Source organism: Hyperolius riggenbachi, chromosome 2 (assembly GCF_040937935.1).
Source record: "Hyperolius riggenbachi isolate aHypRig1 chromosome 2, aHypRig1.pri, whole genome shotgun sequence".
In the NCBI taxonomy this organism is placed as follows: domain Eukaryota; kingdom Metazoa; phylum Chordata; class Amphibia; order Anura; family Hyperoliidae; genus Hyperolius; species Hyperolius riggenbachi.
This window is the reverse complement of record NC_090647.1, coordinates 486,005,106-486,028,810: the sequence shown is the minus strand read 5'-3', so window position 1 is coordinate 486,028,810 and position 23,705 is coordinate 486,005,106. Positions and strand designations below refer to the sequence as shown.

Below are 23,705 nucleotides of genomic sequence, written 5' to 3'. Positions count from 1 at the left end.
GGAATGCGGAGGCTGCTAGTTGCTTGACTTCTAGTATTAGAGGCAGAACATCAGCATAGAAGACATTGGCCCAGAATGAGCAGATCAGATGCTTGGTTTGATTCCACTGGCTGCATCATGCTTGTTGCAGGTTTGTGGCTTAAACACAGCTAAAGCTCACCATGACATTGAGGGAGCGGACATTGTTTACAAGTGATGTCTGCTTCCGTTTTCCTCTCACTTAAACTTCCCTTCAGGACTGTTTTGCACTTGATTCTTGAGGTGCAATGCTCCTGCTGCATCCCACCACCTCGTCACTGGGTTTACCATCAGTGCACGCCGCAACACACCGCACTCCGTCGTTTACACTCCGTCGATAGACTTCCTTTACCCCAAGCTCTGTGCGTTAAGCACGATACTTGCGGTTACTCGCTGCAGCCCTTTGTGTTGGATACTATTGGCGCACCGCAACATGCCGCATTAATTGTTAACGTCTCCATAGAATGTCATTGCTTTTGCGGGCGATTGTGGTAAAACAGAGTAACACAATGCAGGTTTAACCCACAGTTGTAGTAGGGGCCTCAAAGTGACGACCTTTATTGAAAATAGTTGAGAACAGTGGTGGATGTTTGCCTGTCACCTTTGCTGCAGATCGCTACTTTAGAAAGAAGTGGTGCATGGCTACAATGAAAGGCAACTGGCCATATGCCGCCACATTTCAGACAACAATTGCAACTAGAATTAACAATTGACTGTTCCAACATTACTCCACTAGGACCTGAACACACTAGTGCTTCAGTCCACTATTTAAAAACACATCAATGTTACAAATTGCAAAAAGCACACAGAAGCGCATTAGTGTGCTCATGCCCTTACAGTTAGGGCTTCTGATCACCAGGAGAGTCTTGTTCTGCTCCAATAGCCCATTATTATAAATATGGTATTCTCAAAGTGGCAAATAGTGGAAATTTGATTTAATTTTTTCTAAATGGCACTTTTATGTGCTGCTTCTATTAGCCACGTAATTCTGTCCACTTGTCCAGTGATTCTTAACCCTGTCCAGAATGATCCTGCTCTTTTTTCTGTCTTCAGTACTGTGAAAAGTTAATTGTTGGGTTCTGCCTCTAATTTCCAATAATATTTCAGCAGCCATTAAGAATCTGCGAGATGGTACCAGGAGTCCCCGAAGTGCTGCAGAGGTGACTCTGAAGAGAACGTATGAGGCCATGGAGGGAAACATAAAACAGAACCTGTCTGTCAGAGAATCGGCTGTGTCTGCACCAATGGAAGGTAACCACTGCAATGAACATTAGTGTGAGAGGATTTCATGTACAGTATAGGGAGCATACATGGCAGACATCTCTTGCAACACCGGCAGATATTACCCTTATAGCAGGTACTGCATAAAGGAAACCTGAGATTAAATAGGCTGTAAATGGGTCCATTATGCTAGGTACACACCATACAATTTTCTGTTAGATTCTTCTGTTAGCTTTTTTTACATGTTGTAGGTAAATCTATCTGGCAGGTAAATCTAAGAGAAAATCTAACAGAAAATTGTATGGTGTGTACCTAGCATAAGGGCCATTGGGTCCCACGCCGGCCTCTCCTGCCGCTATGGGGCCGGCCACGATCTTCAGCGCATGCTCGGCTGCGCGCTCCCCACTGTCCTCCTGCAGCTTCTGTGCCTGCACAGTAGTGCTGGCCGGAGCAGGGAGGATGGCGAGGGAGCCCGCGGTCCTCATGTGGCTGGAGGAAGCCCCCCAGGTAAGTGTAAAATACAGCCTATTTAATCTCAGGTACACATTAAATCAAACTGCAGCTTTTTGGATGTACTCTTGGAGGTTCTGTGACACCGCTGACATCCCCTTCCTCGGTGCACACCTGCTTGTAGGTTGCATGACCTGGTGTGCAAAATTTGGATGACATTTTAAATCACCTTTTTGGTCACATTCTCCAGATACTACTACTTATGCTTGGTTCCCACAAAACAGGTACCTGTTCGGTACATTTTTTGCAACTCCAATCAACGAAGGAAACGCATTGTAATATTAAGTAAAAAGGATCCACTTGTATTAAAAAAAAAAAAAAAAAAAAAACTTCTATCTACTGTATTGCGGCAAATGGTACACAGAGTCCCAACCGGCTCCTTTTTTCGGACAAGTGGATGTGTTGCCCATAGCTACTTATTGCACAACGCATCTGCTCACAAACATGGCATTCTAGCTGACATTGAACTCTCCGCTTCACACTGTGCCAAACGGGCCAGTTATGAGTGGAAACTGAGCCTTACTACTTGCTGTCAATCTACCGCTTGGAAAGAGACTAGATAGATCAGGAGAAGGGTTATAGCTAATCAAACTTCAGAGAGTTTACAAATAGCTACATGTTGTCTCTGTGAAGTCCCTTGCGGCAGATGTTTTACAAGTTAGAAATGCAAATATACAGGGAATGGGACTTCACAGGCACTGAGTGAAGGTATCTATGTAATCTTGCTTAAAGAAAAATATATAAATAAATGTTACTGAGTTCCAGAACACTTTTTTTAAGCTATTTGTTGTACACTGGGAATGAACTAGGAAGCCTAGCATACTGTTCCCAAGATGGGATAGACGCCAATCATCATTATATACAGTGCAGTTGCGGTTAGGGATGTGCTAAGGTGACTCTTTTAATTGCCTTAGGTGGAAGTTCTTGTATAGGCATCTTTTAGCCAGCTAAGTTTTCAGAAATTTAGTTGAGAAACTTTTGTGGTGATACTCAAAAGAGAAAAAAAAAATAGTAACGCAAAATATTTTATAGAAATGAAAAACATCTCCCGAGGAAAACCCAGGAGAAAAGTTAGCTGAATCCAGGCCATAGTGTGGCCGTAGTGTTCATGTCCTCCTAAGAGATCCTAAGAGATCACAGTTCTTGGCTTTTGAGGACCTCACACTGGTGTGCGAATGGCAGGGAAGGAGCAAAGCAAAGCTCCAGAGTAAGACCTAAAGATCAGAGGTCCTCTGTATAGACAAGGACTTGAAGGAGGACTAAAATATTTCTTACATCTCACTGTACCAGAGAAGAGTCCCTCTGGACTGTATGTCATTTTTACTTTTTAAAACGCTTTAGAAGTCCTTTACCTTAAAGACCCTGTGCACCTTGACTGTTAAGTGTTAAAGTGATTTATGCCTCACTGATTTTGGTTAGCTCCCAGGGGAATTAATGTAATAATGCTTCAACGAATATGATACTAAGTATATTTTTTGCATTCTGTTTTCAGGACTGATATGTCGTACACTACCTAAAGGCGCAGAAATGAAGGAAAGACAGCAGGTCCTGACTGGCTCAATAATGCAGGGTAAGAATCCAGGGTCTTCACAGTGGCTTGTGTGAATTTTTTTCCAAATTCCCTTTTGTCATGATAGACTATATTTTTCTTGAAACTGAGGCCATGTAATTGGAGTACCATACTGAATGAAGTAATGCCCCAAGAGTGCATATTCCTCAAGATAACCTTACCCGACCACCTTCCTAATTTACAGGGAAGTCCTTATTACAGAACAAGGGGTCTAGTGATTTTGGTTTGTTTTTTTTATTGTTTATGGGGGAGGAGAGGGTGCATTTTACTAAATGTTTTTTTTTTTCTTTGTTACATTTTATTTTCTTATTGCTTTTGATCTAGGCACCCCAAGAGCAGCATCTGAGAACTTTGATGATGGGCTGAAGTACGCCAAACAAATCAAACGTGAAAGTCCACCAATAAGGACTTTTGAAGGTGCTATCACAAAAGGCAAGCCTTATGATGGTGTCACAACCATAAAGGAAATGGGCCGTTCTATTCATGAAATCCCCAGACAGGACCTTCTCAGTCAAGAAAGTCGCAAAACTCCAGATAGCTCCAGGACAATAATAGACGGGTCCATTTCCCAGGTAATGAGGTGTGAGTGTTTACACTCTGAATGTGTGATCCAAGCATGTCAGTCCGTGTATTGAATTAGTTGTTTACCGGCTTTTTCAGGGAACACCTATAAAACATGAAGGTACTGGTCAGTCTACCATAAAGCACAATGTAAAGTCCTTGATCATGGGGCCAAGTAAGCTGCCACGAGGAGTTCCACAGATGGATATGATGCCAGAAAATTTAAAGGTGGTAGAAAGGTCAAAATATGAAGATTCCAAGTCATCAGATGCCATCCGCTCACGTCACACATCTGTGGTCAGTTCTGGTACATCGGTGCTAAGGTCTACGCTCCATGAAGCCTCCAAGTCCCAGCTGAGCCCTGGCATTTACGATGATTCTAATGCTAGGAGGACACCAGTAAATTATCCCAGCCCAATGTCCAGAAGCTCACCGATGGCACGGTCAGAAGGTAAGCACTTCTCAAAAGTGAACCATTTGGATTAACTGTGCCGCTTAGATGCAGGTAATAGAGAGTGGTGGCAAGCACCTTTTTGTTATACACCAGATCCTATCCTGCTCACCTACCTAGGGAATCGCACAATCTGGAGCAAATGCTTAGCATAAGTCTCCTGATTTTTCTGTTTTATTATCCCATTCTCTCTGTTTTCAAGTCAATTGTTTGTGTACAACTGGAAGAAATAAGATCCAGATTGGAAAAGTCATGGGTGTCTTCAGTGGGCTCCAACTTTGTTAATAGTAAGGTACAAATTGAAAGTGTAAGGGAGGTTCTTGCAACCACCTTAAAGTACCTTCAGCTAACAAGTTTTGCAATCCCTGACTTCTGTTCTGTAAAATTCACTGTTGTATGACACAACGTTATACCAGCTGCTTCCATTCAGCCGCTGTTTTTGCTTAAAGGTGGGCTCACTCCAGGGAAGTCTTCCAGTCATGAGCGAAAAAGCACGCTAACTCCAACACAAAGAGAGAACATTGTTGTGAAGTCTCCAGTACCTGGTGTTGATCCAGCAGCAGCCCACAGTCCCTTTGATCCTCATCTCCGTGGAGCCACCCCTGGAGAGGTCTACAGAGCTCATCTGCCACCTCACCTTGATCCTATTCAGTTTCACAGAGCGTTAGATCCTGGTATGTGCCTTCATTACTTTATATATTCTTAAAGTTGTTGATAGATAACAAATATATAATTTGTGCTTTTATTTTAAAGTTTTCCTGAGATGTTTATTAGTAGTGTATTTATATTTGGGGCTTCCTCCAGCCCCATGAGGTGCGTGGTTTCCCTCGCCCTCCTCTCTGTTCTCTTGTTATGCTTGCTGGTAAGTTGACCAGTCACGGTCAGTTGTGTGCTTCTGCGCATGCATGTCACAGCCGCATGCACGCGGCCCTGTCGTGTGCCCGGGAGAGTTCTGTGCCTGCGCAGTACACTGGCACAGGCGCAGAACAGTCCTGGCTCGAGAGCATGACGGGGTGTGCCCGAGACGCTCATGCCCAGAAGAGCGCAGCCGGACAGATTACAGTCGAGGAAAACAAGAAGAGGACTGCACGGGAGCCCCAGGTAAGTGTAAATACACCAACATCTCAGGTTTCCTTTAAGAATATTAATTCAGATGTCAAGAAGTGTTCCAATTCATACAATGTAAATACCATCATGTGATAACTAAGACGTCAGTTGTTGATGGGAAGGGTACACAAGCACTTGAGCAGCACCCATACTCCATCTGTAGCTTAATTTGCTGCAGCTAGAACAGAACATGAGAAACTACTTTAAATACCCTATATACTTGCATATAAGCCGACCCGCATACAAGCCGACCCCCCCAACTTTTACGTTAGAAACCAGGAAAAAGTAATTGACTCTCATATAAGCCCCCACCCAGTATAAAAATATTGTGAAGTGCTCCCAGCATGAGGTGGCCGCCCTCTCCATAACCAAATGTGCACCCAGGTTTTAAGCAGACCCCCCTCCCCACAGCCAAATGTGCACCCAGGTGTTAGGCAGTCCTCCTTCCCACCGCCAAATGTGCACCCAGTAGGCATATATTTACAATCTGTTTATGGTACCAGTGCTTTGGGTAAGTCTGGATCAGTTGAAGAAACCTGCCGTCCTGGATGGCAGGAGAGTGCCTGCAGCAGAATGTGGGGCAGAGCTTAGTGTTCAGTATTAATAGAAGGCAGGATCGGAGGGCAGGATCAGATGCCAACAAAGTGGGACAGGTGCTCCTCCACTTTCACTCGCGTGTCCCGCTTTCCCTGCATGGTGGTGGCCAGAATGTGTTATGGATCCAGGCACCGGTGCTGGCAGTGACGTGTCTGGAGTGACAGAGCCCGCGCTGAATCTTCAGCACAATGATCGGGGATTCCCTCTTCCGTCCTGCACTTGCTGTCTAAAGACACCACTAGATGGCATCATCTATATAAAACATGTCATCTATATGAAACACAGCAAGTGCAGGACGAAGAGGGAATCCCCGATCAATGTGCTGGTAATTCAGCACGGACTCTTTCACTCCAGACACGTCACTGACAGCATCGGATGCCCGGATCCATAACACATTCTGGATGGCCACCGCCATGTAGAGAAAGCGGGACATGCTTGTGGCTGAAAGCACGCTGGCATCAGATTCTGCTCTTCGATCTTGGATCCCGCCTTCCACTAATACCGGACACCCCGCTCTGCCTCACATTACCCTGCAGGCATTCTCCTGCCATCCAAGACGCCAGGACTGCATCCCGCATCACCATGGAAAGTTGAGGAGCTCCTGTCCCACACAGAAATGGCCACTCAAAGTAGGTGACTCGCATACAAGCCGAGAGCCCCACTTTTGGACATTTTTTTGGAGGTCAAAAATGCGGCTTGTATGCGAGTATATACGGTAGTCTTAATGAATGTCCACATTCAGTGAAAATTGCTTAATTGAAAGGTTCCCTCAATGTTTCCATAATGGATAATATATTATCTGCTTAGCTGCATTCATGGCAACCATTAGTACACGGCTTACCCAGTGGCCAAGCATACATTCAGATGTACTATAGGTTTGTCAGCAATATCTGTACAGGGTGCTCAGGAGTACACAAATATGGCTTCTCCACCTGGGACCCTGGACCCTTATGCAAACACCTATGCAAACTCCTATGCATATAGAGCCAGCACCAAGATGGGGCATATGGGCACATGCGCCACCCACACTGATTCCAGGCATAGGGAAGATGGGTAGATGGTATACTGAGGTTTGTCCTAAAGACAACAGAGTAGGTAACATGTTTACTACTATTAGAGGCCAATTCAGTGGGCATTTTTTAATGATAGTTTCCACCTCCCCAAATATTATTTTGATGTAGAGAATCTATTTTCTGCTTTTAGACTTTGTAAGTTGCTTAGTACAGTATAAACACAAAAATAAAGCCAAGAGGCACAAAATTGAAGAGATATTTTGCGGTTGGGGAATATAAAGATCAATTTATAGAGACGTAATCCGCCTTAACACACCTAATTTCTCGTCTACAGCTGCTGCAGCCTACTTATTTCAAAGACAGCTTTCCCCAAACCCAGGCTACCCAAGCCAGTACCAGCTCTATGCTATGGAGAACACACGCCAGACCATCTTAAATGACTACATCACCTCTCAGCAGATGCAGGTTAATTTGAGACCAGATGTTGCCAGAGGGCTTTCTCCTAGAGAACAAGGATTAGCACTACCTTATCCTGGACCACGCGGTATGTTGTTTTTTTTTTTTTATTGTGATTGAATGTCAGCATCTGTGTTTGATGTTCCTTGTACAAGTATTGCGTCTGTCAATAACATGACTATTCATTCTTTAAACAGGAATAATAGATTTAACCAACATGCCTCCTACTATCCTGGTCCCTCATCCGGGAGGAACAAGTACACCCCCTATGGACAGAATTACGTATATACCAGGGACACAACTCGCTTTCCCTCCGAGGCCATACAACCCATCGGCCTTGTCTCCAGGTTGGTTCTATCTGTAATTATGGAAAAATGTTTTGCTTTATATCTTCACACCCTTGGACCTGTTTTCTTTTTGGCTTTTCTTCAATGTAAGGAGCTGAGGCAGTCTGTGCCTTCTGTAGACTTTTTCCACCCTTACAGCTTTGTACTACATTATATGTGACCCATTCTTCGTCTTTTTAGGTCACCCAGCACACATGGCCCAAGCACAGTCTGCCAACAACGAAAGAGAGAGGGAGCGTGAGAGGGAACGGGAGCGTGAAAAAGAACAGCGGGACAGGGAGCGAGAGAGGGACAGAGAGCGGGAACGAGAGAGAATGGCAGTGGTGGCTGCTGCTGCCGCTGCTTCTTCTGCTGCTTCCTCCCAGACTGAGCATTACCTGCGGCCGGGTAAGTACCCCAACCCGATTATTTAAAGCGTACCTGAGAAGAAATAAGCACCAGCATTTATACTTGCCTGGATCTTCCTCCAGCCCCCTGTGTACTCCCTCGCTATCCTACCGGGCTTCTGCATTCTCCTGCAGTCTCCGGTGAAATCCCCAGTTGCGATCCACTGCGCATGAATGCTCCCAGCGACATGTAGCTGACAGCAGGAGAATGGAGCAGCCTTGGAGAACAGCGAGAGAGCCCACGGCCTATCGGGGCTAGAGGAAGCCCCAGGTAAGTATAAATGCTGCTGTTCATTTTGCATCTGGTTTCCTTTAATGCTGGTTGTTTGCATTTTCCTTAAAGGGGAACTGAAGAGAGAGGTATATGGAGGCTGTCATGTTTATTTCCTTTTAAACAATACCAGTTGCCTGGCAGCCCTGCTGATCCTTTGCCTCTAATACTATTAGCCATAACCCCTGAACAAGCATGCAGCAGATCAGGTGTTTCAGTGGTTCAGACTTCTAAGTCTGATCTGACAAGACTAGCTGCATGCTTGTTTCTGGTTTTAATCAGATACTACTGCAGAAAAATAGACCAGCAGGGCTGCCAGGCAACTGGTATTGATTAAAAGGAAATAAACATGACAGCCTCCATATACCTCTCTCTTCAGTTCCCCTTTAAAGAATACATCAAAGGAGCATAAAAATTTAAAAAAAATCCACTTTCCTGGGGCTTCCTCCAGCCCCTGACAGCCGTCCTGTGCCCTCGCCGCAGCTTCGCTCCCCACAAGTTTCCCGGAGTTCCCTACGGTACCAGAGGCCTACTTGTGTTCCAGCACGTGTCTCACGTAGTCGCGCTGACCTTATCCGGACTGTACTGCGCAAGCTCAGTAGCTCTGCTCCTGCGCATTACAGTCTGGATGACGTCAGTGGGACTCGGTGAGCTGCAAGCTGAAGCGCAGGAGAAGACGACCTGGCGAGGTCTGCTTCTCCACCGGAGGGAACCAGGAGCCACCGGAGCTGCGACGAGGGCACAGGACGGCTGCCAGGGGCTGGAGGAAGCCCCCAGGTAAGTGGACTCTTTAATTTTTATACTCCTCGGACCTTCCCTTTAACACTGGTATCCATGAGGCTTGTGAACTTGTTGCTATGGTTTTATGAATGCTTCCTTATGCTGGGAATACACAGAGATTTTTTTGGCAGATAATATGGTTCAATAGATAATTTCCGACATGTCCGATCTGATTTTCTGATTGATTTCTCATAGAATTGAATGGAAATCGATTGGAAAAACGATCAGAAAATGAATTGGAAATATTTGATGTATGCTAGTGAAAATGCGCTTAAAGTGAACCAGATAGAAAATTTTGGACAATCGGGTGGTCAGGAGCAGTAGCAATTCAGTGATCCATAGCATTGCATGGCATTGTGCAGTGCTGTGGTTTGATCGATTTTTCAATAAATACTGCTGAAATCTATTGAAAATCGTTCTGCAGTGTATGGTATGAATCAATTTAAATCAGAGAGGATTGATAATTGTAGAACATTGACCTGAAATTTATAGATGTATGGCCCTCTTCAGACTTGAAAACTGGAAAAGTCACCTTACATGTCCGTTCATGTATGCTTTAAAGTGAATCCGAGATGGGGATATTTGTTAGCGGCTTCTGGACCAGCCCGGTTGAAATGTACGTCTTGCTTGTGGCTGTGCGGCTCTGACAGGACGTAGATTTCAACATCGCCGCTGCGCAGTCCCGCCATTCTGTCCCCACTGCAACCCTCTCGCCCTGCCACCAGTGTAACGGCAGGGCTGTGTGAGCCTTCTGACCCTGTCAACACTGTAAGCCAATCCCATTGGTTTACACTGATGGACAGGATCAGGAGCCAATGAAAGCGGCTCCTAACCGGCTCACACAGCTCTGCCGTCATAGGGACGGCAGAGAGAGGGACCTGCGGCAATGGAAAAGCGGCGTGACCGGTGAGAGAGGCAGGTATGTGCGGCGATTCGTAGGGAGGTGGCGTTTTACAGTACGCAAGGGACCTGCCTGTATCGTAAATTGTACAGTTCTTGTCAGGATGCTCCTTTTTTAAAATGTCATCAAAGTATAGAAACTTTGACAATTATTGTTTTCTGTGTCCCCACTGGAAAAAAAATAACCCCACTTTCTTTCCTCTGAATTTCTTTGACGTTTTTAGCTTTAATATCAAAATGAGTAGTTCCAGAGTACTATAATAATAATAATGATCTAATTAGACACAGCAATACATTTTATATGGGATTCTAAATCCTTTCCGTGTTTGTGGCCGTCTCTCACTCTTGGAGAGAATTCCCTGCTTTTTGTTTCTAGACAAGAAATTATAGAAAGTCGCACTGATGGAGACAGCAAGGAAAGTTCAAAACTGGTTCTATCCCATCACCACACTGCTCAATACTGAATGAAATGTGTTTCCTGTAAGGGTGATGTAGGTCGCTGTTAACAAGGCTTTTTCTCCTGCAGGTATGGAGCAGCCTGGTAGGCCCGGCAGTCACGGATATGTACGCTCCCCATCACCCTCAGTCAGATCCCAGGAGAACATAATGCCACAGAGGCCAAGTATCTTACATGGAGCCAATGGGAAAAGTGTCATCACACCACTAGACCCTGCACAGCTACGAATCATGTAAGTCTGCATAATTGTTTGTTTTCATGCCCTTCGGCATTGTAATATACACCATTATTACAGTTCATTTAAAAGCCCAACCCACAGTTCCAAATACACCATTTAAAAAAAAAAAAATAATAATCAGCATGTGCCCCAGTCCCCCCGCTCTTCAGCATGTTCCAATCCCCCTTCAGCTTGTTTCCCGTTCTTCAGCATGTGCGCACCCCACTCCCCGCCCTTCAGCATGTGCGCACTCCCCGCCCTTCAGCATGTGCGCACCCCACTCCCCGCTCTTCAGCATGTGCGCACCCCACTCCCCGCTCTTCAGCATGTGCGCACCCCACTCCCCGCTCTTCAGCATGTGCTCTCCCCGCTCTTCAGCATGTGCACTCCCCGCTCTTCAGCATGTGCACTCCCCGCTCTTCAGCATGTGTGCACCCCCCGCTCTTCAGCATGCGCCATCCCACTCTTCAGCATGCGCCCCCCGCTCTTCAGCATGCGCCATCACACTCTTCAGCATGCGCCCCCCCCGCTCTTCAGCATGCACTCCAACCCCCCCCCCCACAAACCCTCTTCCCCCCCCCCCCCGCTCTTCTGCATGTGTCCCCAGCTCTTTGGCATGTTCCTCGCTCTTCAACATGTGCCCCCCGCTTTTCAGCATCCCACTCCTCAGCATATGCCCCCCGCTCTTCAGCATGTGCCCCCTTGTTCTTTAGCATAGGCCTTGTGTGTGCCCCTCTTTCTACTGCATGTTTCCCGCTCTTCAGCATATACCTTGATCCACACACAGTTGTGGAGGAGAGGACACGACAAAGCAGGGCACTTAGAGAGGGGTTCCCTTGTACTAGATGAGCCCCCAACTCGGGCATACAAAAAAGGGGGAAAAATGATTAAATTGTTTGCTGGTACATACAGTATTTATTTCTGGGATTTAATGGAATGTACTGTTTGACTTGTGTATTGAATATATATTATGATATGTATATCATGAACTCTGTACAGTTTCGTTTTTGGCAACCAACAGTGAAAAAAGGGGAATCTCTGGGGGATTATTTTGCTGTCCAGTCTTGTGACTGCTCTTTCAGAAGTGCTGTGTGTGAAAAGATATCAATATACTCCACTTAATATTTAATATCTGTTTCTAGGCCCCTCAATCCAGCTGCAGCCTCCATCACCCACGGCACTCCAGCCTCCAGGTACAGCACTGCTGCCGATGCATTGGCCGCTCTAGTAGATGCTGCAGCTTCTGCCCCACAAATGGAAGTTTCTAAGCCAAAGGAAAGCAAGCATGAATCTGCACGATCTGAGGAGAATGCAGCAAGGCGGGCAGCCCTGGAGCAGCAGCAGCAGCAGATGGAAAGTGAACGCAGACTGGTGCAAAGCCCATACACCTCCTCCAGCTTCTCCAGCAGCAAGTCACAGAGCCAGCAGTCTCCAGCCGTCTACTCGGAAGCCGGCAAAGATAAAGCCGCACATACAAAGTCACGCTATGTGGAGGAACTAAGAACACGTGGGAAGACCACCATATCTGCAGCCAACTTCATAGATGTTATCATAACACAGCAGATTGCTTCTGACAAAGATGCTAGAGACCGCAGATCAATGAGCTCCGATTCCTCCAGTAGCAGTAAGTGGCAGTGCACAATCAAAGGGGATCAGTTTCTAAACTCCATCACTGAAAATCTCGTACACATCAGCAATCGAGGTTTAACCCACCAGATACGAATAAAGCAAATGTTCTCAGAATATTTTAATTGTATCACTGAAAGATTAAACATTGTATTGGGTATCCACAGGAGTAGGAGACAGTTGTCAAGAATTTACAGCACAACAAGTTCTTGACTGGGGTCGAAAGCAGCACACTTTTTTTCAAACGAGATAACTCTATTAAGCTGCTAATGGGTTAACAGGACTAGACTCTTAGACTGTTTTTACTTTGTACATGTTCAGTTAGTTTGGCATCCTGTGCTAATCTTTTAACTTCTGAAAAAAAACTTGTGTATTGTTAATGTAAAAAAATTTTTTATCTGAATTCTGCAGTGTCTTCCCATCGTTATGAGCCACCTAGAGACACCATAGAAGTTATAAGCCCAGCACACTCTCCAGTGCAGATGCAGGAAAAGGAGAATTACCCACAGGAGGTTCCTAAGCCAAGCCAGCCAGACAGTGAGTGCTGCAGTACCCTTTACACCTATTAATACAGTATACTTCCTGCTGCTCCAACGTGCAGCTTCATGCTCCTCTGACATTCTCTTATTCAGATGAAAACAGCCGGCAGTATGAAGGACAAGCCAGTCGCTACCGGACACAGCAAGAGTCTCCCAACCCACAGCAGCCGACGCCCGCACAAGTGCCACAGACCCACAGGCTCATCACACTAGCTGATCACATATGTGTAAGTATGGCTCATAACTTCATGATTGGGTACAAAGTGCATTTTTTAAGATTTTATTAAACATTGTGTTGTAACATGCATTATAATTTTATACACACACACACCTACATTTGTAGTTCCAATGGCTATTTGGTAAAGAGGAGACACTCACCGGCCCCTTATATAAGCGCTCCTGCTCCCGGGCTGGCCACTATAAATTACATTGTAACCGGCAACTGACAGTCGCGCTGTGACCCAGAGTAGGCTTGGCTTCTTCCCCCTCCCTCTGCTGCGTGTCATATTGCGCTTCTCATGTGGAGGGGGAAGAAGCCTGCGCATGCGCAGAGAGGACCCGCAGGCTTCCTATTCCGGGTCACAGCACGACTTTGTCAGTCACCAGTTACAATGTAGAGCGGCTAGGAGCACGAGCGTTTACATAAGGGGCCAGTGAGTGTCTCCTCTTTACCAAATCGCTGTGGATATGCTTATATGCATACACACAGCGTCTGCTCAGGGTCCCTTTAAAGGACTTCTGAGACCAAACAGTAACTCAATTTTTTACTCACCTGGGGCGTCTCCCAGCCCCTCGCAGCCATCTCAGTCCCTTGCCGCAGCCCTGGTCCTCCTCTGTGTCCCCGCTGGCCGTCGTCAATGATAGCGACCCGCCGGCGGGGTCGGCACTTCTGCGCCTGAGCGGGCACTTGTGCCTGCGCGTCCACGTCATCTGGCCTGTACTGCACCTGCGCACAACTACTGCGCAGACACAGTACCCACCAGATGGTGTGAATGCGCAGAAGAGCCACCCTGCTGGCGGGTTGCCATTATCGTGGACAGCCGGTGGGGACACTGAGGAGGACCGGGACTGCGGCGCGGGCTGGAGGAAGCCCTAGGCGAGTAAAAAATGGGTTTACTATTTGGCCCAGTAAGTCCTTTAAGTAGTCGACAACAGAATAGGTAAGGTATGGGGTATCTGTGGCTTCCTAGTGCCTCAGTTATTGGATTTATCGACACCGGTATTAGGCTTGGTTCTCTCTAGGTCCCCTGCTCTGAATTTTGACAGAACGGGCAGCAGACTGAAAAAGATGGTACATGTCTGTTGTGCTGATAGTAAACTCAAGGTGAAAAGAATAAAAAAAAATACTTAAAGGGAACCCAAGGGAAAAGGAATATGGAGGCTGACATGTTTGTTTCCTTTTAAATAATGCGCATTGCCTGGTCGTCCTGATGATCCTCTACCTCTAATACTTAGAGTGGAACTGAAGATTCCTGAAAAACAAACAGTTTCACTTACCTGGGGCTTCCCCAAGCCCTCTGTAGCTGTCCTGTCCTGCGCCGGTCCTCTATGATCCTCCATGATCCTCCGTTCTCCCGCCGCGGTCCAGTTTAGTTACCGCTGACTTGTAAGTTGACGGCACCTGCGCCTGCGCAGCCCGGGACACGTGCATCCTCCTTGGCGTAGATCAGATATCTGACAAATCTGACAAGATTAGCTGCATGCTTGTTTCAGGTGTGTGATTTAGTCCCTAATGACCAGACTGATCAGTAGGACTGCCAGATTACCGGTATTGTTTAAAATATGGCAGCTTCCATAGGTCTCACACATCAGGTTCCTTTTAAGAGGGAAGCCTCTGAATACTGCAGAGGCTTTTTTTTTCCACCTTAGGTTTACCTAGGGTATACTTCAAGCAATGGATAATCTCAGCCAATATGTTATTTGGACAGCAGACTGTGTTTGTCAACTAAAGTGTGAACCTTGCCTTATAGCAACGTTATGGCTTCCTGGTAATTGTTTCATTTGTAAATGGCCCTAGGGAAAGGCTTGCTGCTTCTGTAAGGTGTTTCACGTGCTTGGCAATGTACTTTAGAAATGACATCTGGTGCTGAACTTCAGAGTTTTCTCTCTTTGGTGGCATTTGTTCCTAAATTCTTTCCGTTGTATCCTGAATTGGAAAGACTGACTTCTGAATTCCACATCTGACTAGATCATGGTGAATGCATCAGGAGAGGTGTGCAGCATTGGCATCTTGCATGGTCAGTTGTGTGCACATTTATAAATGACATGTTTCTTTGTCTTTCTCAGCATATTATCACACAAGACTTTGCTCGGAATCAGACCGCTCCACAGGCTTCTCAGCAGCCACCCACCTCTACATTCCAGAACACTGTCCCGCCAGCTGCCCCCGTCCGATCCAAGCCATCCAACAGGTTCAGCCCCGAATCCCAGGCCCAGCCTGTGCACCACCAGCGGCCGGCCTCCAGGGTGTCTCCGGAAAACATACCTGATAAGCCTAGAGGAAGGTAAGGATTTTCCTTTCTTACAGTGACCGAAAGTTTAAAAAAAAAAGTGCCTCAAAAAAGTACTTGCCTCTGGGTTCTCCAGAGGGTTCCCCCGTCCTCCTTCACTGGGCCTATTTAGTGCTTTGTCCTCGGAAAGACTGTGGATGGGCTTTTCGACTGCATGCGCATCAGCACGTATCCAATCGAGTGAGTCTGTGCTACTGCAGAGGCGGAGTGTGGCTGCATGCCTGCAATCTTCGGGGGACTCACCACAGGAATGGCGTGGCTGAGGACCCAGAGGCTTACCTCTCCTAAGGTAAGTATCTAGATTTTTGGATTGCCAACCTTACAGATTTGCATTTATTTCTAGATTTAACTCTTTCTGAACCGGACGGCTCTGGCCCCTTAAGAACCAGAGCCGTCCGTTCCCTATTCTGCCTTGTGATTACTTTGGCTCAAAGTAATCACAGGGTTTAATGCAGAAGCTCTGCTGTCACTGAAACAGCAGAGCGCACAGGAGCAGCGACGAAACTGCTGCACTCATGGCGAGGACAGCATGAATGCACGGTGGCGAATCGTTGGAATCTGTCCTTTCACAGCTGCACAGCCACAATGCAAAGCCCTAATATTTGACTTGAAAGCAGTATAACGGGAAATCAAGATCATGCTTACTCTTAACCACTTCAGGATCACAGGTTTTTTTTCCCCCTTAAAAATCAAAAAATGTTCACAGTTCAGCGCTCCTCCCATTCATTCACAGATGACTTTACTTGTCACACTGTAATGATCTATATATTGGGTTTTTTTCACCGCAAATTGGTCTTTCTTTGGCTTTTTGCTAAGAATTATTTTATTTTATATGCATTTTAAAGGGAAGGTTCAGGGAGGGTGGGTAAAAAATAAAAATCAATTTCCACTTACCTGGGGCTTCCTCCAGCCCGTGGCTGGCAGGAGGTGCCCTCGCCGCCGCTCCGCAGGCTCCCGGTGGTCTCCGGTGGCCGACCCGACCTGGCCAGGCCGGCTGCCAGGTCGGGCTCTTCTGCGCTCCAAGGCCCGGAACTTCTGCGTCCCACGCCGGCGCGCTGACGTCATCGGACGTCCTCCGGGCTCTACTGCGCAGGCGCAGAACTACTGCGCAGTAGAGCCCGGAGGACGTCCGATGACGTCAGCGCGCCGGCGTGGGACGCAGAAGTTCCGGGCCTTGGAGCGCAGAAGAGCCCGACCTGGCAGCCGGCCTGGCCAGGTCGGGTCGGCCACCGGAGACCACCGGGAGCCTGCGGAGCGGCGGTGAGGGCACCTCCTGCCTGCCACGGGCTGGAGGAAGCCCCAGGTAAGTGGAAATTGATTTTTATTTTTTACCCACCCTCCCTGAACCTTCCCTTTAAAGGGAATAAGAGAAAAAGGGAAAAAAAATCAGTTTTCAGCCATTATAGTTTTAAAATAAAATGTGCTTTGATACATAAAACCCACACGTTATTGTTTACCCATTTGTCTCGGTTATTACGTTTAAATGTACCTAGTACAATGTATTGCAATATTTTATCTGGAAATAAAGGTGTATTTTTTCTGTTTAGTGATTTTTATTTTTATTTTTTTAATACTAGATCACTAATTACAAGGCTTTATTTGCAAAAAGAACAGTAATATACCCCCATGACATACATATTTAAAAAAAAAATTCTTTTGTTTAACAAGTGTTTTCTTTTGTAACTATGGGGCAGGGGTTGGAAGGGGTAAAAAAAACAAAAAAAACCCTGTGTATTTGGATGAATTTTTACTTTTTGGCCACCTACCACCTACTACGCTATCCGTGTTCTATATATCGAAACTGAAGCATCTGGGTTTTTTGAAGGAGAGTCTGCGTTTCCTTGCTGCAGGCTCTGATTCATCACAGGCACGGTGATCGGGGTTGGAAACAGCTGTTTCCCATACCCCAATCACAGGAGGATTGGAATGGCGGCGGTAAGTACACATATCTATGCCCCTGATCCACAAGTGAAGTATACAGGGGCATAGATATGCGTAGCAAGGATTTTGAAATGGTTAACCCTGAATATTAGTCGAGATTTTGATCACACCTAGTAGCGGTTAATTAAATAACATTTCATTCAATGAGTTCTGTAGACATTTCTATAATACCGTATTGAAAGCAATCACTCTTGTTGGTTATTATATGCAGGCCTGGGAAGTCTCCTGAAAGAGGGCACATCAGTGAGCCCTATGAGCCTATCTCACCCCCGCAGGCTCCCATAATGCACACAAAGCAAGACAACATGATGTTAATGCCACAAAGGCCGGACCCTACTGAACAAAGGTAAGCAAAATATCATTCTCTGAGGCTGGATTCACAGTGGTCAGTTGCATATTGCATGCATTATGACTGTGAGCTGCAGTGGAGGCTGAACATAGCCTTTCATACAAATCCTGCATGCAGTTAATATCGTGATCTGTTACAGTGAAACACTGTAAACAGCCACATAGAATTGTATGGGCAGTGAGTAGACCTGCAGAACTATTCTGCAACGCAACTGAACATTGTGAACTAGCCCTCAGTCCAAACCTCTCTAACCTTCTTAGATGTTTTGTAACTATGATGGCTTGTGTCATTCAGTTTCTTTTCTCTAGCTGTATGGAAGGTACACATCTCATGGAATAGACCGTGTAACAGGCTAGCTTGTAGGTTGTACTTCATGTCTCTTGTTTATAAAGCACCAACATATCCAGCCTGATGCAGATGACAAATCTACATACTTAACAAGTGTGTACTATGACACAGGACGCTACGAGTCCCTGCCTGATCAGGCTTACGATGTAGCAGATGGTGGAATCATGGCCTATAATTGGAAGAGGAAATGGAACTGTAGCTAAATGTGTTAAAAGTAGGAGCGATACTAATGGGTAAAGGTTTGAATGTGAACATTCAGATTCATCAATAACAGGACTTTCCACACGCGTATTAACTGAAATGCTGCTAGGTAAATGATCTGCAATTCCTGAATCTTAGCTATTCCTAATTCTGCGCCATGCAAAGTTCCATTTCTGTCCAATCCAGAATTTACATATTGTGTGAGTTTTGAGCTCATCACTTTTGACTAAAGGTGGCCATACACTCGTTAGATTAGCAGCAGATAGATCAGATAGATTTCTGATCTATCTGATGTGTTTAGGAAAACTTTTTACTAGGAACAGATTTCCAATAGATTTCAGTTTGAAATCTATTGAAAATCGATCTGATGACATTTTTTTTGCCATCAGATTTCCATTAGGGCCAATCCAAAATGATAAGCAATCTCAACAGATCGACCTAGATTTTCCAGCCTGCCATCGGCCGCAAATCGGTCGATTTGCGATTGATTTTGGTCGATCAGCCAAAAATCAAGTGTATTGGCCCCTTATGTGTGTGATTGAAAACCAAAACCCTGGGTCTCTCCTACCAGGACAGCAAAGCTACATCTCCAATTCTTATTAAAATATCAGTAGCCGTTATTATTATCTTTCATTTATATAGCGCCAACATCTTCCATGGCGCTGTATTAGTAGCGCACACTTGCCTTTTTCAGACACATCTGCATGGAATTTGTATGTTCTGCTCATACTGGAAGCTTCTGTCCATAGTCTGTGCTGCATAGGCGTGACATGGCTCCCAGCTACCAGATGTTAAAGTGAACCTCCAGACTAAAAATGTACTCAGCAGCACTGAAAAGGCTTGGTGTTTCTTTAACAGTTTCACAGCATCAGAACTTTGTTTGTCTTATACAAGCCTCATGTTTAGCTGCACAGAAGAAAACTGCCCGGGCTTTTTTCCCCTGATGCTGTGCAAAGCATGATGGGATTTCTGATGATGTTTTTCTCGTTCTGCTGTTTTGGTGCAATTTTTTTTTTACACTTTGAATTTGACATTTGAAGCTTAGCGCATGCAGCTGGGAGGGGTTATCAGGACACAGGACAGTTGGAACTGTGTCTCCTGCTCCCTGTCACCGCCTTTCAACCAAAAAGATGGCTGCCCCCATGACAAAGATGGCAGCCCCCATGAATCACAAACATTTGCCTGTTCTTTTAAAACTGGGTGGGTAAATAAATTATATTACCTATCTATTCTAATTAACATAACTAATGTAACTTAATGACAGTATGTTTGTTTAGGCTGAAGTTCCCCTTTAAGTTAGTGCAGTCATGTTACTTAATTTGCAAAGCTGCATAGATTAGAAAAAAAAAATTGCAGTAGCAGCATATCTCAAAGCACCCATAATTCTCAGCAAGTTTGATGGAACTTTGCACATTTACATACCTCCCAACTTTTTGAGATGAGAAAGCGGGATACTGAAGCCACACCCCTGACACACCCCAACCACACACCCTGACACACCCCTAGTCAATCATACAAAATCTATATACAAAATGATATATATAATTCTATATATATATATATATATATATATATATAAATCTGCAATTGTCATTTATTAAAAAATGATGGAGAGAAGGGTGAGGGTGCCCATGGGTGTGGATGTGAAAAAAGGATCGAGGCGCCAGCCGGCGGCTGTGGTGTGTGGGATGCGGGTCTGGGATAAGATTGTTCCTCCCTCCCTCCGAATGTGCCCCCCAGTGTCCCCCTGTATGGAGAGATTAAGAGCGCAGCGGAGCGGGCAGTTTTACCATTCTTCCTCGCGTACCGGGCATCTTGCTTCAATCTACCTCCTGTGACGTCACAGGAAGCGGAGAAGACCAGATGCCCGGTATGCGAGGAAGAATGGGAAGACTGCCCGCTCCGCTGTGCTCTTAATCTCTCCATACAGGGGGACACTGGGGGGCACATTCGGAGGGAGGGACAATCTTATCCCAGACCCGCATCCCACACCCACCACAGCCGCCGGCTGGGGCCTTGATCATTTTTTCACCTCCGCTGCCTGCCGGGACTCAAGGGGGGTATCCCGGGACAGCGGGACCCCTGCCCCAACCCGTGACCGTCCCGACGAATCTGGGAAGGTTGGGGCCCCTGCATTTATGTGGCAGACAGAGTGCATAGGTGGTGAGTTATTCTGAATTACTCATCTGTTTATCCATGCTGCTTCACTATTTACATTTTTGTATGTTACCAGTACTACTTGTCAGTGTCCTCTCCAGTACTGTTTAACATATTAAGTTATGTTTTAGCCTTCACCGCATTCCTCGCATACAAGGTTATTCAGTTTCTTTCAAATTCAGGTGTGTGTAATTTATTGCCTTTAAAGTGTACTAGAGACGGCAATAGCTAAAGATTTGATACTTACCTGGGGCTTCCTCCAGCCCCATAAGCAGGTGTGAGTCCCTTGCCGTCCTCCCGCGGTCAGCCGTTCACCCGCAATCCGCCCTGGTAACTGGCTCAGTCGCGTCAGTTGGGGTCTTCTGCGAATGCACAGAAGACCCCAACTAACGCGACTGAGCCAGTTACTGGGGCTGATTGTGGCTGAACAGAAGACCGCGGGAGGACAGCGAGGGATACACACCTGCTTATGGGGCTGGAGGAAGCCCGGGGTAAGTATCAAATCTTTTGTGATCGCAGTCTCTGGTTTCCTTTAACCCCCCTGGTGGTCTATTAAAAACCGCCAGGGGCAGCGCAAGTTTTTTTTTTTTTTTTTTTTAAATCATGAAGCGAGCCTAGGGCTTGCTACATGATAGTCGCTGTGCAGCGGTATCCCCCCACCCTCTTCGATCGCGGGATGACGTCATCGACGTCGTGACGTCAAAGGGAGTCCTGATCCACCCCTCCAGCGCTGCCTGGCACTGATTGGCCAGGCAGCGCAGGGGGGGGGGGGGGGGGGCGGCACAGCGGCGATCGGTGTGCACACACAGCTAGCAAAGTGCTAGCTGCGTGTAGCAAAAAAAAATTATGCAAATCGGCCCAGCAGGGAGAAATCCTCCTGCACGGCTTACCCCGAACTATGTTTGGGGTTACCGCCAGGAGGGTTAAGGTATTCTATTAATCTTAACAAGGAATCATTTGGCCCTCGTGGTCTTAAGTTTGGCTTGTTTAGTGTAATACACATTAAATGGATAGCTCACTTAAACGGTACTAATAGATTCAAAAAGCGCCCCAAATGGGTAAAAGCCTGAATAGGGGAAAGCCTATGGCTAATCCCGTTGTCCTCCATCGGCCAGTTCCAGTGTTGTCCCCTCTGCAAAACTGTTGACAATCCCTTGTCGATGGCTAGCGCATGCAAAGTAAGGCCCGGTTCACATTAGCGGTTGTTTGCCAAACGGACCGGATGACCTGACCGGATCCGGATCGGAACCGTACGGTTCTGATCCGGATCCGATCCGGATCCGGTCAGGTTGCATCAGGTGGTAATCAGGATGCGATCCGGATCCGTTTGGCAAAATATACGTAAAAAAAAAAAAAAAAATGTTGGGGTCTGGGAGGTCAGCAGAAGGGGGACCTGTGGAATCAGGCCCTCTGCTGTTTAGCACTCACCTCCACCTCCGACATGCTGCCAACATCCTGCCAACACCTCCAGCTCGTGCTGCTCCACTCCAAAATGCTTGCCCATGTGTCCCCAGCCAATATCGCCGCAAAAATCCGCATAGGAAGTGGGGTAGAAGATCCGGATTTCTCAGCCAGTGTGTTGTGCGGCCTCCGGTTCCCATTTGTTTGTATTGGCCGGATGGTGCAGTCCGGCTCCGCCCCGGATACGGCTGCCGGAGGGGCCGGATGAAAAAATAGCGCATGTTGGAACGGAGGCCGGAGTCCGGATCCGGCCCGGATCCGGTCCGGCTCCGGTTCTGCAGAACGGACCCATGTGAACGGACGCATAGGCTTTAATTGCTATGCCGTGCGTCCGTTCCGTCCGTTCTGCAGGCGGTGCGGCTCCGGCACGGCGATTCCGGAGGGCCACCGCAAGTGTGAACCGGGCCTAACACAGGACCTGATCTGGCTCAGCTTTTTGCCCCGAAGCCCGAGCAGGTCTGTGCCATTGCGCATGTGCAAGCCATCTGTGCATGCACAGTAGCACTGACCCAATCAGGCTCTGCTTTTTCTGACGAAGCCAGAGCGGTTGGTGCTGCTGCAGAGTGTGGCCTGGTGGAGGACGTGTAGCAAGGGCTTATGGGAGCTCAGTCTGGGCAGGAGAAGGTTACTAGCCATAGATTTCAGAGACAGGGGAGGAGGGAGCAGGGGAGGGGAGTGAGCTGAGGGCTGGAGATGCAGTTGCAGCTTGCCTGTGTGTAATGTGACAAACAAAACATGGCCGCTGTCATTGTATCACAGGAATAAATAAACATGAAATTGTTGAAGCTGTTTGCAGCTAGATTTGCTGTGTAAACAATCTAAACTTTAGATAAGATATATAGACAAGTTACATTGTCATAGTTAGTTTTTCATCTCGGATCCACTTTAAAGGATATTTATAACCCCCCAGAGAAGGAAATGTCAGCTACTCACCTAAGATGATGAAAGGTGCTAGATCACTTAGAGCCTCCTATTTTTTCTCTCGATCTCCTTGTCCCCCTCCTGGTCCCAATCAAATATTCCGCTGTCTGCATCTTAGGGTATCGAAGTACCTCCGAAGACGAGTGTCTGCGCACACGCTCGCTTGTGTGTGCTCCGTATGGAGCCGCGTTTAGGAAGTACTTAGAGACTCGAGTACTTCTTTGACATTAAAGTTGGACACTGCAACAAGGGGAAGCAGAGATGACCTGGAAGGCTCTAAGGCAGGAGTCTCAAACTGGCGGGCCATTTGCGGCCCTCGATACAAGTAATCCGCCGCATCCCCGCCGCTAAACGATCCAAATCGCCCGGGGGGGCAATTTACAGGCATTTCCTGGAAGGGGCAGAGCTTTCAGCGTCAGCTCTGCCCCTCCTGACGTCAATCGCCGCACGGATCGCCGCCTCTCCCCGCCCCTCTCTGTGAAGGAAGAGTGAGAGGGGCGGGCAGAGGCGGCGATGCGCCGCGATTGTGAAATTCCTTATGCGGCCCAGCCTCATCCTGACTTTGCCTCCTGCGGCCCCCAGGTAAATTGAGTTTGAGACTCCTGCTCTAAGGGAACCAGAGCTTTCCCTCCTCTTAGGTGAGTATGTAACTTTTCTACCCTGGGTGGTTACAGGTATCCTTTAAAGGACAACTGAAGCGAGAAGAATATGGAGGCTGCTAAAGCTAAATAACTGAAAATAAAAATATGCTACTATTTTTTTTGCTAGTAATGTTCTATTCCTTATCCAT

The 23,705-nt window shown here is 46.7% G+C and overlaps 1 protein-coding gene across 12 annotated transcripts in view; it reads left to right on the top strand.

Moving 5' to 3' along the window:
• The window catches only part of NCOR1 (nuclear receptor corepressor 1), a 262,192-nt gene that overhangs the window by 219,809 nt on the left and 18,678 nt on the right, over positions 1-23,705 (top strand). For 8 of the 12 annotated variants that reach the window (XM_068270349.1, XM_068270350.1, XM_068270346.1 and 5 more), the window contains 14 exons: positions 1,126-1,269; positions 3,242-3,319; positions 3,644-3,891; positions 3,980-4,331; positions 4,781-5,005; positions 7,383-7,592; positions 7,702-7,851; positions 8,032-8,238; positions 10,715-10,877; positions 12,005-12,486; positions 12,900-13,025; positions 13,121-13,254; positions 15,314-15,531; positions 17,690-17,824. In XM_068270349.1, coding sequence (XP_068126450.1) covers positions 1,126-1,269; positions 3,242-3,319; positions 3,644-3,891; positions 3,980-4,331; positions 4,781-5,005; positions 7,383-7,592; positions 7,702-7,851; positions 8,032-8,238; positions 10,715-10,877; positions 12,005-12,486; positions 12,900-13,025; positions 13,121-13,254; positions 15,314-15,531; positions 17,690-17,824 — 2,872 coding nt within the window. The remainder of the gene's footprint in view (positions 1-1,125; positions 1,270-3,241; positions 3,320-3,643; positions 3,892-3,979; positions 4,332-4,780; positions 5,006-7,382; positions 7,593-7,701; positions 7,852-8,031; positions 8,239-10,714; positions 10,878-12,004; positions 12,487-12,899; positions 13,026-13,120; positions 13,255-15,313; positions 15,532-17,689; positions 17,825-23,705) is intronic. The other 4 variants (XM_068270355.1, XM_068270351.1, XM_068270345.1 and 1 more) reach the window with 1 other exon arrangement.